This window comes from Paramisgurnus dabryanus, chromosome 14 (genome assembly GCF_030506205.2).
Source record: "Paramisgurnus dabryanus chromosome 14, PD_genome_1.1, whole genome shotgun sequence".
NCBI lineage: Eukaryota > Metazoa > Chordata > Actinopteri > Cypriniformes > Cobitidae > Paramisgurnus > Paramisgurnus dabryanus.
The window spans coordinates 17,959,091-17,977,586 of NC_133350.1; the positions used below are offsets into that span (position 1 = coordinate 17,959,091).

The 18,496-nt window shown below is 37.7% G+C and overlaps 1 protein-coding gene across 2 annotated transcripts in view; it reads right to left on the reverse strand.

Moving 5' to 3' along the window:
- mdfi (MyoD family inhibitor) overlaps positions 1-14,508 on the reverse strand; it is a 38,515-nt gene extending 24,007 nt beyond the window's left edge. The window contains exons 1-2 of one of the 2 annotated variants that reach the window (XM_065241415.1): positions 14,102-14,508; positions 13,127-13,261 (exon numbers count right to left, since the gene is read on the reverse strand). In XM_065241415.1, coding sequence (XP_065097487.1) covers positions 13,127-13,223 — 97 coding nt within the window. In that variant the 5' untranslated portion in view covers positions 13,224-13,261; positions 14,102-14,508. The remainder of the gene's footprint in view (positions 1-13,126; positions 13,262-14,101) is intronic. The other variant, XM_065241416.1, reaches the window with a different exon arrangement.
- Positions 14,509-18,496: the final 3,988 nt, after the last annotated feature.

Below are 18,496 nucleotides of genomic sequence, written 5' to 3' on the forward strand. Positions count from 1 at the left end.
TGCCACATGAAGTCAAACACACCTCTTCTGTCTTGTCCTCCAACCAAACATACCGCGCCATTTTAAAGGTAACATAGAACGATTGAACAGGGGATTTATCCTTGTTCTGTGATGTGACATTTCTAAAGGAGGAATTTCTATGAAACGGAGATGTTCAGAATGTCTAGCACTTTTCATATGTTCATGAATGCGGGTAGACTACCGTTATTTAACTAAGACAAAAACATATTTTCATTCTCTGTCCCCTTTAAAGGAATGATCATCCGACTTTATGCACATCAGGTGACCTTTTTGGAGACCACATCGCTCGAACATCATTTTTTTGCGATATGTGGCAGTTTCCATTGGGTGCATTTTCAATTTGCACAATTTGAAAGATAATAAAAATGCACATTGTAAGCAAGCAACACAAAGACAAGAAAAACAAAATGGAGAGAGTATAACTGCAAGGTTCAGAGAGTTTTTGTGCATTTGTGGGTGAGTGTGTAAGCAGGGAAGAGCAGATCTTGAACTGTGGACAGACAGGGATCAGGTTTATGAAGCATTTTAGCTTCAAAATGCAGACTGACGAAGCCTGTCTGTGTAATGCTGCAGAACAGAAGTCTCTCTTTATACCGCTGTGGCACTGAAGCATGCGTCAGCTCCTTCTGTTCTCTCATTGCAGCGGATCATCAAGCATTAGCAACTGGAACCCAGCGTTTATCAAAGACAGGATTTTAATTCCTCATCATAATCAAGCCGTACGGAGTAGGCAAGAGAGATTTGTTGTTCAGGCATCGCAGTTTCAGCTCAGCCTTCCATATTATATATTATTTGGTTGAAGCAATGAGGAATTTCAAGAAACTTAATGATCTTAGCAAATATGCCATATTTGCAACACTTTTCAGAATTAGACATGCTGTTTAAAACCTGGCCAAATGCATTAAAAATAAACTACTGTAGAAGCACAATGCTGTACTATGAGGTGTAACTGCTTTAGGATTGTACTTGTATGACTTATGCAAACGATGTGTGTGGATCCCCGAGGCAGAGAAATTGTCTAAATTTTACTTGACTTGTAAACAGGACATTTCCTGGTAAAAAACACAATAACATAAAAATAAAAATATAGTATGTGGGTAATGGTCATAAAGAGTTTATGGCATTAAAGGCATTATGTTACTTATATAATGCAGGGAAATAAAGGTCCACCTAAATTTTATAGTACTTTCCCACGATAACAAAAATGGCTTGGAACATCATACACAAGCATATTTCCAGTTGACTGAAATCCAGTGAAGGTTTACGGGATATTACACTGAGATAAAGACACGGTGACATGTGCAATTTCGGTGTCACTGGTGTCAATAAATGAAATTGCAAAGAAAGACTACCGTATTGTCCGGACTATAAGTTGCTCCGGATTATAAATTGCATCAGTCAAATATGCGTTTTAAAGAGGAAAAAACATATAAGTCACGTTTATTTAGAAAATGATTTCACAAAATCCAAGCCGAAAAACAGACATTTAATCTGGAAAGGCAAGTTATTCAACTAAACAATAGCACAGAACAAGAGGCTGAATAGGTGTCCGTACATGTTAAAGTAACATAAACAGTTATTTACATAGGCTGAATAGGCTAAATTAACACGACAAGCCATATCAAGTTCAAAAAGGTCCAGAAGTCATTCTGTATCACTGAATCCATTTAATTACATAAATACAGGAGCAGCATAGAGCGGACTCTCGCAGCTGTAGATGGTAATGGTTTCTCTTGGTTCATATGAAATAATTTTGACGTATAGACCGTTTCATCGGACCCACGTGTTGACGCGATACACGTCTGCATCCGAACTTTTTTTTAATGGTCTGACTAGTTGCTAAACGGAAGTGCCTTGTCAAAAATAACAAATGTTTTGGTTTCCTAGGTAATCTATGTATTGTTTTTTTGCTTGTTATATAAATAAACTACGTTTAAAGAACTTTGTTGTTATTTATTCTTAGCGGAGTTTACCGGAAGTTACGTGCGGACCACGACAGCTGCTTGTTTATGTTGTTACTGCTGAAACCGTCTATAAGTCGCACCTAACTATAAGTTCCAGGACCTGCCAAACTATGAAAAAAGTGTGACTTATAGTCAAGAAAATACGGCATTTTCAGACAGGTTACTCAAACAGTTCCCTTGAGTCAAACAAACCAAAAGTCCTAGCCCAGATTTGCACAGTTGGTTCAGCCATCCACCAAGGCTGCTCAGGCTTCTCAAAAATCAACAACAACAACAAAACAGACCAATATTTTGATAGTGCTACATAGCTACAGGAGCTTTTCAAAGAAATCAACCTATAAATGGCTTATTTACAGTCATCTATGCATATTAAACTGAGTTATACACTTCAGCTTCAAAAAGAGAGGAGTATTTTTCTGACCGTGTGTATAACATCTGCCTGTTACTTGGCCAAGATTCTCATACTCTGCTGATTCTGAGTTACCATCCCTGTTGAATCTTCCCATCTGTCTCTCTTTCTTGCCATCTTTTTCTCTAAGTTGTGATATCACTTTCATTGCATTTCTTTTCTTTCTATGGTATTGCCTTATTTACTCTTGAGGTCTGGGAGAGCACAGTGAGACTTTCTATAATCTTCGAGCAGTCAGGTATGAGGCACGGTATTAGATGCTGAGCAGCCTTGTGGCTTTACAGGGACACTTTGAAATTCTCTCAACCCTCAAGCCCCTGCCTTTCTTTATTGTTGCTCTTTCTTTAACAACCCCAACTAATGCTCTTTTAGAAGTTGCTATCCAGAGTAAGAGACCAAAAAACGAGACACTGACAAGAGACCTTAAGAGATATTTTGCACCCCCTCTATCTCAGTGGAATAGCTAAAATGAAGACTCTGGCGATAGAGACAAGCTAGTTGAAAACTTTCTCCAACTCTGACATACACAACTTCTCTTTTAACTCAATGAGACCTTCACTTACATGACATTACAACCATAATGGACAATTTAGCTTTTAACGGAATGCATAAGATTGAATAGACTTTTCCTTGTGCGGCAGTGAAATAACACCCCTTTCCAATCTAAAGATAATTTCCGTGTGAAAGTGTAAAATTCACTCCTTTTAACATTAAACAGATTCCATGGAGAAAAATCTACTGGGCGTAAGTGACAAAGAAAACTGTTAAGTATCAGCCAATCTCAGAGGCCTAGAGAAGCAGTGCATCGGCCACTTGTGTTGTGAGGTAATTACTTGTCATTATCCGACTAATTAAAATCATCACTCTTTAAAAATCCACTGAGGGTCATATAAATCTAACACAGTGAACGAACTGGGGAAAAATAGAGGGCGAGGAAAAATAAGAAAATAAATGGGAGCATAAAATTGAGGTTGATTTTATGCAGCTGTAAGCTAATATTCATCATCGTGTTCAGGTTTGCTGCTCTGCAGGCATCTGGAACAATGTGGCAGCCACTGGGCACAGGGAACAGAGAGGGTGTTAAAGGGATGCAGAAGCAAACTAAGCTGCAGGCTGCGTTTCTCAAATTCACGGGCACAACCGGTGCAATTTGAGATCGCTTGAAGAGCAAAGATGGTGCCTTAGATCTTTTTTATGTTAAAGGGATAGTTCACCCCAAAATGAAAATAATGTCATTAATGACTCACTCTCATGTCGTTCCAAACTCGTAAGACCTCCGTTCATCTTCACAACACGGTTTAAAAGGATAGTTCACCCAAAAATTAAAATTTTGTCATAATTTCTCTCATATTGTTACAAACCTGTATAAATTTTGTTGTTCTGATGAACACAAAGGAAGATATTTTGACAAAATGTTAGTAACCAAACCGTTCGTGGACCCCATTCACTTCTATAGTAGGAAAAAATAATACTATGGAAGTAAATTGGGTCCACGAACGGTTTGGTTACAGACATTTCTCAAAATATCTTCCTTTGTGTTCATCAGAACAACGAAATTTATACAGGTTTGTAACAACATACGAGTGAGTAAATGATGACAGAATTTTCATTTTTGGGTGAACTATCCCTTTAAGATGTTTTAGATGTAGTCCGATAGCTTGTTGACCCTTCATTGAAAATCTACATACGGTTTACTGTCCATGTCCAGAATGGTAATAAAAATATCAACAAAGTAGTCCATGTGACAACAGTGGGTCAGTAAGAATGTGTTGAAGCATCGAAAATACATTTTGGTCCAAAAATAACAAAAATTACAACTTTATTCAGCATTGTCTTCTCTTCCGCTTAGAGCTGGACGATATGGCCAAAATTTTTGTTGCCGGTATACTTCTAAATTTCGGTCGGTACGGTATAAATCCAATAACAGTATGAATGTTGAAAAAGCCTTGGGATAAACTGCAAAGAATGCCCAAAACTAATGTCTCTACATACAAACTTCTAAACAAATGAATTTACCAAGTCTATGAAGCCTACATAAAACTACATAATATTTACAAAAATAAAAAAATGCATTTAGCCTTCATAAAATTTTTAATGTAAACTCACTGCCAAATAATCAGACTTTAGGGCTCACCTTTAATATTGATAAAGTTCATCTGAATGTCAGTCAGTTATAAATGCTGTAATGCAAGGGTCTCAAACTAATGGATCATTTTAATAACAAATTCTTCAGTCACAGTCTTAACTTTCATAGTTACATAATTTTGATCAATTTACTATTATAGTAATATGTGGAAAAATATTATTAAATAACAGTGAAAGTCACCCTAAAACTTTTTAATGGTAGTAGGCTATTTAATGATACATAAGATAGTTGGACAGAAACATTTATATCAAAGCTCTATTTATAATTGTATAGCAAGCTACATAATTATACTGTATATTAGATACTAGCATACTACGTCATATACATGTACTCATAACAAGACCAATAGCTGCCTACATAATTTTATCTATTGCATGTTTTTTCCCCCTTATTTCACACGTGAACCTGATTTATGATTTTTCTCATCCGTAGTTCAGTTTGTACTGCATTACATTTTCTTTTCTCCCTCCCTATATGGTGTCACCATTGGAAGCTGTGACTTGACGGACCTCCTTCTCATATTCTGAATGACAGCTCTTCTGGCGAACACCAGATTCATTGATCGCATAATAACAATGATATGATTTGACACGAGGCACAGATGAGCGATTGAAATCCGATCAGGCATTACGTTTTCCGGCACTACACGCTCTGAAGGAAGAAGCGCATTGACCGGCGTTAAACACGTGTTTTTAGACGTGACATGAGAAGGGCCACAGGACGCTGTTGAATATCGGAAATGTGTTAAGAAGCCATATCAACATTATTGAAAAAATATATACCGCGAGATATATATTGATATGGAATTATTGTCCAGCCCTACTTCTGCTTCTTTTGTGAAGTGCATGCGCGAGACTAAAGTCATGTGACTGCAGTGACGTGGCTGATGTGTTATCTGGTGCGCCCCAGCTTTTTTTTGTGCCCGGGCTTCGTTTACAGTCTGAGGGAGATGCACGCTGTAAGTTTGAAAAAAAAAAAATTCCGCACATGTCTGAGGATAACACGTCATCCGCGTCACTGTAGTCACGCGCATGCGCTTCACAACAGACGCAGAAGAGAAGACAATGCTGAATAAAGTCGTAATTTTTGTTATTTTTGGAACAAAATGTATTTTCGATGCTTCAACACATTCTAACTGACCCACTGATGTCACATGACTACTTTGATGATGTTTTTATTACCTTTCTGAACATGGAAAGTATACCGTACGTAGATTTTCAATGAAGGGTCAACAAGCTCTCGGACTAAATCTAAAACATCTTAAACTGTGTTCCGAAGATGAACGGAGGTCTTACGAGTTTGGAACGACATGAGGACATGAGGGAGAGTCATTAATGACATTATTTTCATTTTTGAGTGAACTATCCCTTTAAACTGCGAAGATAGAGGGCAAATACATCTCTCATCAAGAATAGATTTCAAATGTGTTGTATCATGCCTGCAATCTCATGAGTGAGATTTTAAACGCATAAATTTCATGTTATGCAACCTGAAATTTAAAACATGCCAGTTGTTTGGGAGTGTCTGAGCTGACTTTGGTTATGTAAGGTAAAAGTTTTGCTTTTGTAAAAACCATTTAAAAGCATCAAAATGTGTTTTTTTTTTGTTTGTCAGAAATGCACTGCCCTGGATGTGAGCCAGTGAGATCCATAAACTTGAATCTGTCTTGCTCTGCATTCTTTCTTTTATTTTGCTGTTCAACTGTCCAGAAATGTGCACCATGCATTTCATATTCCATCCATATGGTTCGCAAGGCCCGTGAGTCAATTATCTTCTGCCATCATCTCTCCCAGTAACAATAAGTCAAACATACAGACTTTCTACAACTGCTGCATATTTATTCTCATTCATCTGTACCTTTTTTAATGACTGCAATGAGTCGAAACAGGTGGTGTCATTTAGTGGAGCATCTCAGACGGATTAAAACAAAGCGCCTCATTTAAAACCCCCCTTCATCCACTTCTGTTACACGTTTGTGAGCCCATCATGACTTTGACACAATTATTTTGGCGATGACCCCTAAGGGATGTAATTAGGGGAGCCAAAAGAAAATAATTAAGCAAATGGCTGATCCTCTGAAGAGACATTCTGATAACTACTGTATGTTAACATCTTTACTAAGCTTGGCTCTGAAACAATGGAGTTTAATCTGGCCTTGTAAACTGGCCAAAAGTAAAAGCGCACACGCTTGGGAAGAAAAAGCTTCAAAGAACTGTTTTGGAATTTATCCAAAATCACAGATTATTTAGCAAGTACAATAGAGGAGGGGAAAACACTGTAAGCTCATTAAAATAGAAAATGGCTGGTATTTAACAGGCTTTGGGGAGGATTTAAGAGCGTATATCTTGTTTATGAAAAATTTTGTATGGGTATATAACCGTGTGAATAATGTGGGGGGTCTATATCGCTGTTTGAGGGTTTGGCATCTTCACGCGTGACGCAGTATGGTTCTCTTTAACATAAACACATTTACTTTTGCACAGTCACGCACCTCTGCTGGCTCAAAAAGCAACAGGAAGTTTCAAATACACTGGTGAGTGGCCAACAACTGCCTCATAGGTCAGCATTGATTTGTGCTTGCCATTTTTCTCTCCCTTTTACCCACTTTCTTATTTAATCCTTCTTGTTCAAAAATATTCACAACTTACGAGAGCTTAAGAACAGTGAATGTTTTCAAACAACCACTGCTACTTTATCATTTTAATGCCATAATCTTTGACAGAAGTAAAAGCTGGAGTGACTCCCCTTATACGAGAACCTCAATGACGATCTGAAACCATCAGGTCAGGAATTAAAGACAGACCCCACAACGCTCCACCATGATGAAACCTCTTCAATCTTTCCCATACAAAGGAGACAGGCAAGTCATATCTGCTCATGATGCCAAAATATACATCTTGAAAAACTAGCTGAGCATTTGCAACTAATTATGTGGTGAGAATATCAAGCCATTTAGAACCGGAGGGCTCAAAGTTTGAATGAAAAGACGCCACTAAAACTTACACTAAAGTGTTTGTTTATAGAACTGTCATCAATTTGATCTATTAAATCTATTCTATCTAAATCTATTCTATCTATTCTTTTTGAGTACACATCAACCACTAAAAGTGTCTGAATTGATGATTTCTCCACACAAAAATTTGTGCTAAATAGCATTAAAAGCCATAATCATAGGTGAACCACTTTTAGTGCTACATAGCACTTATGAAACACCTATGAAGAACCGCCCAGGGGTGATATAGCACCACTATAGCACCAGTAGGTTCCCATATCTTAGTTAACTTTGAAGGACTTTTCAGGTCCAATACCCTCAAATTCAAAAACTAAATGTAGGGACACATTTCAAGTGTGAGAGCAAGGTTACATTGTGTTACCTTTTAAGATACAGTAGTCCACATTTGAAGTGGATCAAAAAATTTCATCAAAGTTGTTCTATAAGACAAGAACGGTATTGTTCAAAATTTTGACACAACTTTTACAAAAGGTTTTGATCCACTTCAAATGTTGACTAGTATACATTGTTACAGTTCCCTTTTCAGGGATCTCGCGCTGCGTCCCTGTGGTGACACTTTGGGGACGCCTCCAGGGGTAAGTGCGTCTGAATGTGTAAATCAAATTCAACCAATGGTGAGTAGGGCTGGGACAACGCGTCGACGTAATCGACGACGTCGACGCAAAAAATACGTCGACACAAAATATGCGCGTCGATTCGTCAGACCCAAAAAGGCGGTGCAGTAGAGTAGTAGCAACGCGAGTGGCTCCAGTCCACACAGGCTTCACAGCAAGTGTGAGCAGTGCGTAAGCGGCGCATGTTTTTTCAGCGCCCATGTTAACAAGCATGCACCCTGCCGCATGAGCAGCGCGAGCTCGCGGCTCTGTAGCAACAGTGTTGCAATCGTTTCTGCGTGGTTCTGCTGCGCTGCTCAAGCTCAATTAAAGTGAAAGTGCTTTGTTTATGGGTTAAATGCTCGTGGATTGACGCGAAAGAGTGTCATTTTACCATAAAATCATGAATGTGATGCCAAGTGTGTTTTAAACAGTCATGACTGAGCAATTTAACAAAAAGCAATGATATATGTCACTGTTGCCAGATGACTGCGCTTTTATTCACTCTCTGTACAGCAGTAAATGAGTCCTCATCTATCTTAATAAACTTAAGAGAAAGAGATGTAATAATGTATGTGCTTCTTAAGTTTAATTGTGTTTGTATCTGTCATTACATGGACTAAAACAGCACGAAAACAATGTGGATTAAACAAATCAAGTTATAAAAATTACACTGTGTGACCATCAAAAGGCACATTGAAGAGGTTTTGCTCATAAATGCATGCAAAATAAAGTCATTTGAACTTGAGATTTTTATACTGTTACTAAACTGCACAGTATGCACTGCAAACGCTTTATTAAATGCTACCTCTGACAAAGAATGCATTATTTTGCACTTGTATAGTCTTTTTTATTTTGAAATTTCAAGAGCAATCAACATATAATTGAAATTTTTACATTCAGATATGTAAATCAACATGTATAAATTGCTATTAGTTAATTAATGGGGAGATAATCGAAAATCGAATCGAAGTCGAATCGGACTGATAAAATGAGTCGTTAGATTAATCGATGCATCGAAAAAATAATCGCTAGATTAATCGTTTAAAAAATAATCGTTTATCCCAGCCCTAATGGTGAGGCTTAACGACAAAGACAGGGTAAGGGAGTCAGGAAGTAGCCTGGTCCAACCAGACTTTCGTACATTCATTTCATTTGTACAGAGTCTGGCTACGCTCCATTGCAAAGCGTTACTTCCGTTAAGGAGGGTCCTCTGTTGAAGTTTAAAACTATTGGATCTGCCCAGAGTCACTCAGGATCTGCCATAGCCAATCACTAACGTGTGGTCGTGACGTATATCATGCACCGAAACCATCCGGAAAGAACAAGTTCGAATGATCAGACCAACAAAACTTAGCGAACATTGTTCTTGCTCCGGCTTTAACTTCTGTATATTCGGCAGTTTTGCAACAACAGACCGAATAGCTTTTCTCACGTCTTTCTCTGCTGCCATTACTGAACTACAACTCAAACTAACGCACAACCTCAACGTCATCGTTCTTAGCCACCCCCATCTGTTCACTGATTGGACCTGCAGATTTTTGCAGGAGAAAACGAAACTCTACACAGCGGTCCCAGACGTAGTACTGAAGCGAAATTAAAATTAAGCGGAAGCACGTAGGAGGGCGGAGCCAGGCTAGTCAGGAAGTATATCGCTATCTGACATCGACTATACTCCCAAAGACGGTGTTGCAGGGATGCAGAAAGTATGGCAAGGGAGACACAGTGTCTCGCTCCCTTCTCAGGGAACAACAGTCAAATATGTAACCCTAGACGTTTTCATTTGTCAAACACAACCATGCAAAAATGCATTTTGGTATGAATCAACATTCACATACAAAAGATATAAGCATTTAAAACTAACAATTTAGCATGTGTGCTTAAAAAGTCTAGAATTTTTATTTTGTTATCCTACACTACACGGAATAATATGATTTTTTTTCCAGAAAACTTTGACCAGGGCCTTGATCATACTCTTAGATCATAATTCCAGCATAGTAACTCTAGCAATTCAAGCATAGCATATCCAGAGATGTTTGACAGTATTTGTCTTAAAGTTTCAAAACGCCTTTCTAAATTTAAGAATAAAATGAAATGGCGAAAACAGCTTTACTCTGGAGAGCAGAGTGGGTTTAAGGGAGTTAGTGTGGACAGATCATCTCCCAATATGAGTCAGGCCTGTACACAGTACTGTGGCACTCGACTGAAAAATCCAGTCAATGCATGCAGTGTCTGGCCCATGCGGGTGCCATATCCATAATCAAACAACCGCATGCAAGCGTGTGTGTTCATGAACTATGAGTCCAGATCTGAGATCATGTTATTATTGTTGGGCTAAATATAACAAAAAGAAAAATAACCAAACTGACTTGAAGACAGTTCTTATATGCTGTAATGCTGATAGTGAAAGCAACTGTGCTGTGAACCTTCTGAAGCAGGACGGACTGCACGCAACAAAACGATCATTTATAACGTCAATGTTTAGATTTAAATGTTGCATAGTAAATGTAAATACCAGGATGGCCAACTCAAGCACAATGTCTAAATGCAGCAAGGTGAGAATTCCTTGCAGTCTAAACAAGTGTGCTTCATGTCGAGGCAAAACCTCAGATGTTTAGGAACAATTCAGAGCTAAATGTAATTAGCGGTTATTGGGCGGATCTCATATATGCCCGGTGGCCTAATTTTGACTGTGGCTGGCTCACCATGGTGCATTGGCTGTGGCAGTCACACAGGAATCAACACGCAGCACTGTTGTGCAAACGAAGGATTGAGACAGAACTTGCCCTCTCCCACAGTAAATACGCCTGTGGATCTGATTTCTTTGGAGGGGACTGTGGCACTTTGCAGAGGTGGTGCGCTCAAAAGCCACTTGTTGTTTGCACACATGCATGTCCGAAGACACACTGCATGTCCGTAGGCCCCCACTCCAAAGACGAACAACTTTGACGCCACATATGCATATTCTGCAGTGCCCTTTGTAGAGAGCACCATGACTAATCTGGAACTTTCAACCATATCTAACAGGACAGACGGGTCTTAAAGGGACACTCCATTTTCCAGTTAAAAATTAGATTTGTATTGTTTTGGAATCCACTTTTAGCATAGCTTAGCATAATACATTGAATCTGATTAGACCATTTAGCATCGCTCTCAAAAATAGGCACAAGGATTTTGCGCATTCCCCGAAAATAGTCCTCTGCTATTGAAAGTTATTTTCAGGCACAACGTAATTTAATTCCCCGTCCTACAGCCATGATATGGCAGCAAGTCCTCGATTATTAACCCAGAATGAGAGTATAGTTCCTAGTCACATCAGCCTAGAAAAACGCAACTTTTAATTTCCGTCGGTCTTAGTACATGATGTCTTAGTACAGAAGAGTCAAGTTTGAAATAGGAAAAATATTGAAACTCTTTGGTTATTTTTTAGCGTGATGCTAATGGTTTAATCAGATTCAATGGATTATGCTAAGCTATGCTAAAAGTGGTACCGCCAGACCCGGAGATTGGCTGAATGGATTCCAAAATGGTAAAAATAAAATGTTTAACTCTAGGGGAGCTGGAAAATGAGCAAAGAAAAGTGGAGTGTCCCTTTAAGAGAAGTCACGAGTGGTCCATTCCCCCACTGAAATTCAGAGACCCTCTGAGTGCCATAATGATTCCCTATAAAGAGTCTGTTCTGTTCTTAAAGTATTGCATGAGCAAACCAATCTTTCTGTAAGATGCATGCATGACTCCAAAGCTAAGTTACCAAGCATATACTCTTAAAACCACAGAACGGCTCACTAGAACTGTGAGCCCTGTTATGAAGACTTCCACAAGCGCAAAGAACGTCTGCTTATATGTTTTATATGTCATTTGAAGAAAAAAAAAGTTTAAATTCTAGAAACCCATTAGAGGGTTCCCACACCTTAGTTAACTTCAAATTCAAGGAACTTTCAAGGACTTTCCAGGTCCAATACCCTCAAATTCAAGGACTAAATGTGGGGAGACATTTCAAGTGAGAGCAAGGTTACATCGTGTTACGTTTTAAGATACATTGTTACAGTTCCCTTTCGAGGGAACTAGCCTGCGTCACTGCGGTGAAACTGGGGATGCCTCCAGGGGTAAGTGCATCTGAATGTGTATATCAAATTCAACCAATGGTGAAGCTTAATGACAAACACGCGGGTGCCAGGAAGTATATCGCTATTTGAAATATTGCCAAAGACGGCGTTACAAGGACGCAGGAAGTATGGCAAGGGAGACGCAGCGTCTCATTACCTTCTCAGGGAACAACAGTAACATACGTAACCTGAGACGTTTTCATGTGTCAAACACAAATATGCAAAAAAGCAATTTTGGTATGAATCAACATTTGCATACAGATAAGCATTTAAAGTGAACGGTTTAGCATGTGTGCTTAAAAAGTCTAGAATTTGTATGTATATTTTCAATAACGTCCCAGGGCCTTGAACTTTTTCCCCCAGATTCACAAACTTTCAAGGATTTCAAGGACCCGTGGGAACCCTGCCATTACAGTCATTGATCTAAATGTGTTTGTAATTTACGTTTGAATCTGCAGACAAACCATCATCTGATCTCAGATAAATTCTCACACGTTGCTGAAAACGTTCTCCATCACTTCACACAAATCAGCACAGCACGCACCCAACCACAACGAAAAGATCCTAGAATTGCATCCTAACTAAAAATGACCGTGAAATACTGAAAATAAAAGACATTATTGTATATTTTGAATGAATGAAAATAACAATTTACGTGTTTTGGTCAGTCCTACTGGGTCAATGCAAATCACAATTCGGTCATTGACTTCATGCATGTACTTCATGCATGTTTAAGCTTTATCTTGTGGTCAAGTTATATTTTTCATACAGTACAACAATATGCATGGTGATCACTAGCTATCAAGTGTATACTGAATTTGGACTGTTTGATTTAAAAGAATTCTTCACCAGATGCTTGCTGTGCCTAATATACCTGGGCATGGGGTGGTGGAGGCTTCCAGCGGCTGACTGTCCAGTTGTGCTCCATCTGGAGGTTTGGGTGGATTGTGACTGTGCTCCTCCTCAGACATTTGTTCTGCAGCCAGGTGCCAGGTGACTAAAAATTACCCTACAACAGAAACACACAGCAAGCTTCAAGCCTGTGAACATACGTCTGTCCTTGTTCCCGCTATCACTTTTCCCTGCTATTGTTCAACTGATGTCAGTGGGCCAAAGCATGTAAAAACTAGCCGCTTGGGAAATAATGCTTGGCAAAAGAAGAAACTAGAATGGCATGAACAGAGAATTCAAGCCAAAAACAAATGCAAAGATGATGCATCAAGATACAATGCGATATAAGTTGTCCAAATACAAATTTGAACACGAGCATTTGAAACTCATGACCTACACAAACAAACAAACAAACAAACTGTAATCCTCACACCAAACCATTCCTGTGGTTAACATGCTATTTCAAGTGTTTAACTGCGCTACAAGAAACCCTAAACTTAACTCAAGATCATCCAGTACTCTCCATGACGTTTCCTGTATATGAAAACATCATATATGAAAATATCAGAGTTATTTAATAACTGCCGTATTAATACTAATAATACAATAGGCTACTGCAAAACAAAGCACAACATGGTTTGTCTGTGGCGAGTCTCTGCACGCTTCTGCTGAAAACCTGTTGAACGTGTCCAGTTTACCGAATAAAACTCAAGTTGAACTTTTACAAAACACTTAGAATTGCTAAATGTCTACACACTTTATAAAACTTTATTGTATAAAACTGCAGGCGAACTTTTATAAAACACTCAAACCTGTCGAACGTGTCCACAGCTTACTGTACAAACCGAAGCAAAACATTCGACACTGTTGAACACGTGCATACTTTATTGTATGAAACTGAATTTGAACTTTTACACAACACTTAAAACTGTTAACTAAGAACTGTTAACCGTCTTACCTGCAAACGGTTACTTGGTACCAGTGTGTCGGTTCAGTAATACATGTTTTAATCCTCAAACTTATAACTCTCCCGTTGAGCGGTGAAAAGTTTCTTTCTCTTCATGCATCTTCAGTAGTTTTTTGTTTACATTACTGTTGACACTCGTTGCTTCTCATATAAATCACGTAGTTATCTTGATTCTTCTTCTTCTTCTTGGAATTATTTTCGTCTTTTAGAGCCTCAAAAAAAAAAGACTACTGCTTTTTTCTAACGCTATATGCTTTTAAAAAATAAACAAATACTATAGAAATAGTTACAAAACTGTTTGCTCAGAATTGATTTGCAGAAGTGATGAAAGTTACTCGAGCGCTCGTCCGTGTTGACGCTCCGGACTCTCGTGCAGCAGTCGCGCGCAGCCAGCTTCAGACTCTTGGACAGGAAATGACATGAGGTCTGATTCCTCTTTCTGACTCCCTTTAGGCAACACATGCCTGTACTCTACAATTACACTCTTCAAAACCACAACATACAAAAGCACATCAACAGTACACAAATCAAAACAAATATAATATAATATAATATAATATAATATAATATAATATAATATAATATAATATAATATAATATAATATAATATAATATAATATAATATAATATACTTTATTTCAGTGTAATGCAATGCAATATAATAATGCAAAGAACAACTTATTAATTTTACTTTTAATTCAACTTATTTATTAATTTAGCAGGTACTCAAAAGAGCATTCAAAATTTTACCTCATGAGCCAACAATAAGCATAGTAGGCCTACACATACATTTATAAGGAATAATGAAGGGGAGAAGAAAACAACATAAAAAGAGGCTTTTAATTTAATTAATTACAATAATAATAATAATACCACAACAACTACAAAATTAATAATGATAATAACGACCCATTTTTGTAAGTTGTTCAAGCTAATGTTGCTATGGGCAGCAACAGAGTTATGTTAATAATGCTGCAGAACCACAGTATTGTCATTTTTTCATCATCCTTTAAAGCACTTGCCAAAGATCATAAGAGATATTTTAACATCAAACATTGACACACAGCACCATTAAACATGTTAAGGCAGAACATACAGAAATGAACTGAGATTTTAAATCATTTTAGACATTTCATACCTCCATGCCAATAAAGTCTTTCTTTTTTGTGCAGGGCGAAATAATGATTTGACACATTCCAACGTTTATGCAGTTATGTCCGTTTTATTTCTAGATTCCATGTTTACGGTCCATTCAACATTCTCTTTGAAGTTTTTTTTTTTTAGAAATGCTTTGCACATGTAAAGGGATACTAAAGTTCTTTTTAACAACGTCATAGGGGCTCTTTAATTTCCACCATATTTGTAGATGCATCAAACATACCATGTGATTGTTGAATATGATTATTTAATGATTATAGAAATCAATTCAGATATTTCTGACTATGTTAAGGTCTATTGTCCAGGGCTGTAGCTAGAGCATTCTGGACCCCCACCACCCTTTAGCCATATCATATACTGTGTAAAGATATAAGCATGTAGCTTATACGAACCAACTACAGTAATAAGAATTTCGGTAACAATTTACAAAAAGGTTAATTAGTTAACATTAGTTGATGTATTAACTAACACGAACAAACCATGAGCAATACATTTGTTACAGTATTTATTAATCTTTGTTAATGTTAGTTAATAAAAATAAAGCTTTTAATTGTTTGTTCATGTTATTTTACAGTGCATTAACTAATGTAAACAAGATTTTAATAAAGTATTAGTAATTGTTTAAAAGAACATTAACAAAGATTAATAAATGCTGTATAAGTGCAGTTCATTATTAGTTCATGTTAACTGATGTAGTTTACTAATGTTAACAAATGAACCTTATTGTAAAGTGTTACCAGAATTTATTACAGAATAACAAAACAGATACCTTAAATAGGCTAAATGCAAATTTAGATTTTCACTGAACATCAGCCAAAAGCAACATACACAAACACTTTTGATAGCTACCCAGTAATATAAATATTAAATCAAATATTGCTATTATTAATATTGCTATTATTGAATACTATACATTAATAACTAAATATAAGAAATTGTTACATGATAATAAAATACCATTTAAAAAAAGTTTCCAGTTTTTTTTTCAATAGTTGTATCAGTCTGTTATCAAACAGGTGAAGTAAGCAAATGTAAATGTAAAAATAAAACCACTTAAATTATTACTTGTCTTAATTTTGAAAGAAGAAATCATGGTACAGAATATATTATATATTTTATGTATTATTTAATACAGCTAATAGATGTATTCATCAACAGTGTGTACATGTCTCTTTCTCTGTTTGTTTCTGTTCACAAGCTAAAAGTTGGGACAGAATAATGAACTGAATCATTTAAAAACTATCTTTAAAGGCGGGGTGCATGATCTCTGAAAGCCAATGTTGATATTTAAAATCACCTAAACAAACACTCCCCTACCCAGGGCCGGCGTCATGGGGGGGCATTCGCGGGCAGTGCCCCCCCGAACAGGTTGTTGTGCCCCCCTACAAAGTTTTTAATTACTTTAAAATATATATAGAATAATAAAAATAAATTAAACATTGAATGTTTCATAATGTAATCAAATGAGGAAAATATAGTTGATATATGTTTTCTTTAATTAAAATAGACCAGTTTCTCTGATTGGATGTATTGCCGCGTCTCACCCATCTTACGTCTTTAGCATTTGTGACTTGATACTAGCAACGTGTTTTTTCGCGGCATTTTATGGATCGTGTAAAATATGAATATTAGAACATTTAGAATGAACCAGCACCGCCTGCTCCATCTTCATGCAAACACAGACTGGCTCAAACTCAGAGATTAGAGGTTGAGGTGGAATTTACAAATCTACAGGACACTTTTTTAAGGAAGTCTATTGTTCTTACACGCCGTCTTCAGCTATTTCAAAGGTAAGTTAGCGTTGTTTTAAATTACGTAAGCTTAATGTGAAGTGTGGCTATAGACCGTTAACTGCATTACGAAGTGATTATGGTAAAGCGGCTTTTTTTAAAGCTAGAATGAGAAACTCATTCATTTCAATGGCTTGCGCCGCGCGAGGGCGGTTTGTTGTTGCGTTGAGTGAGCGCGAGCGCAGCGGAGCTCAGCTTGCGCTCACGCCGCGGTCGAAGTTCAATAGTTTTGCGCATAGTTTGTGGTCTTACGGGAAATGAGCTGACAGTCTGTACCAGTTGTATGAGTGTGTGCTTGCTGTATTTGTTGTTTTAATGTCTTGTTTTTGCAAGTTATTGTTGCTATTGCGTGCCCCCCGTTGGAAGCCGAGTGCCCCCCTGTTAGTTATGGTCTGGCGCCGGCTCTGCCCCTACCCCAATAGAATCTGAACCTTCTTTTGATAGAACCGCCCACACATACACGACCCAGGCAATGATGTTGGTTAGTAGTCACACCCCTTACTGCTGATTGGCTACAAGTGTGTTTTGGAATTCAGCCCGACTCCCTTTTCCAAAGTGTTTTTCAAAAATCATGCACCCCGCCTTTAAATCATTCTAATGGAGGGGAGAGAAAAGATATTTGGAAGCATTTACATTTTTTGTTATTTTATAAAAATCTTAGGCATGGAACTTATATATTAATAATAGAATCTGAGTCTTTATAGTATAACTTCTTGATTTTGTGGGGTCCTCTGGGCAGTGGGGGCCTCTATAATTGTTACCACCTTTCACCCCACTATGGCGACTGCCCTGGTCATGTCCACACCCTCTGACACACCAAATTCAAATAGCACTCACAGACACACACCTACTAGCCTTGTTGACAGGTCAATAACACAAAACCCTTCATTGTGATAATTAACCTGATGTTTTCCAGGTACCATTCTGCTTAGTTTTTCTCACCATAGCCCAAGATCATGGTGGTCCTTCAGGCCCACACCCCATTGAAATGCCTCCATGGCATTGCTTTTAATTCTCCAGTATGGACAAAATTGGGCATAACAGTGAATGACAATTGGTAAATTTGCTTGAATATGTCCAATAACAAGATCCATATCATTCCATACTGGTTATTGTAGGATAATTGAATAAAGGAAATGGTCAAAAAATGGCCCCTTGCTATGGAGCAGTACCCTTTATAAAGATCCTTATATGTTCCATTTAGGTATATATTTGCTCTCAATTTGTAGCTTTGAGGTACTAATATGCACTTTTTGGTACAAATGTGTACCACTGAGGGACTGATATAAACTCTGATATGATGATGCAAATGGGAAGGGGACCACCCCAGTGACAGTTTTTGACCTCTTTCCATACCTAATCTTTGTGCTTCCTTAAAAAACTGTCAGTGGTATCAGAAGCTTGTCTAAGTTCATCTAAAATATTACGTCAGTACAAC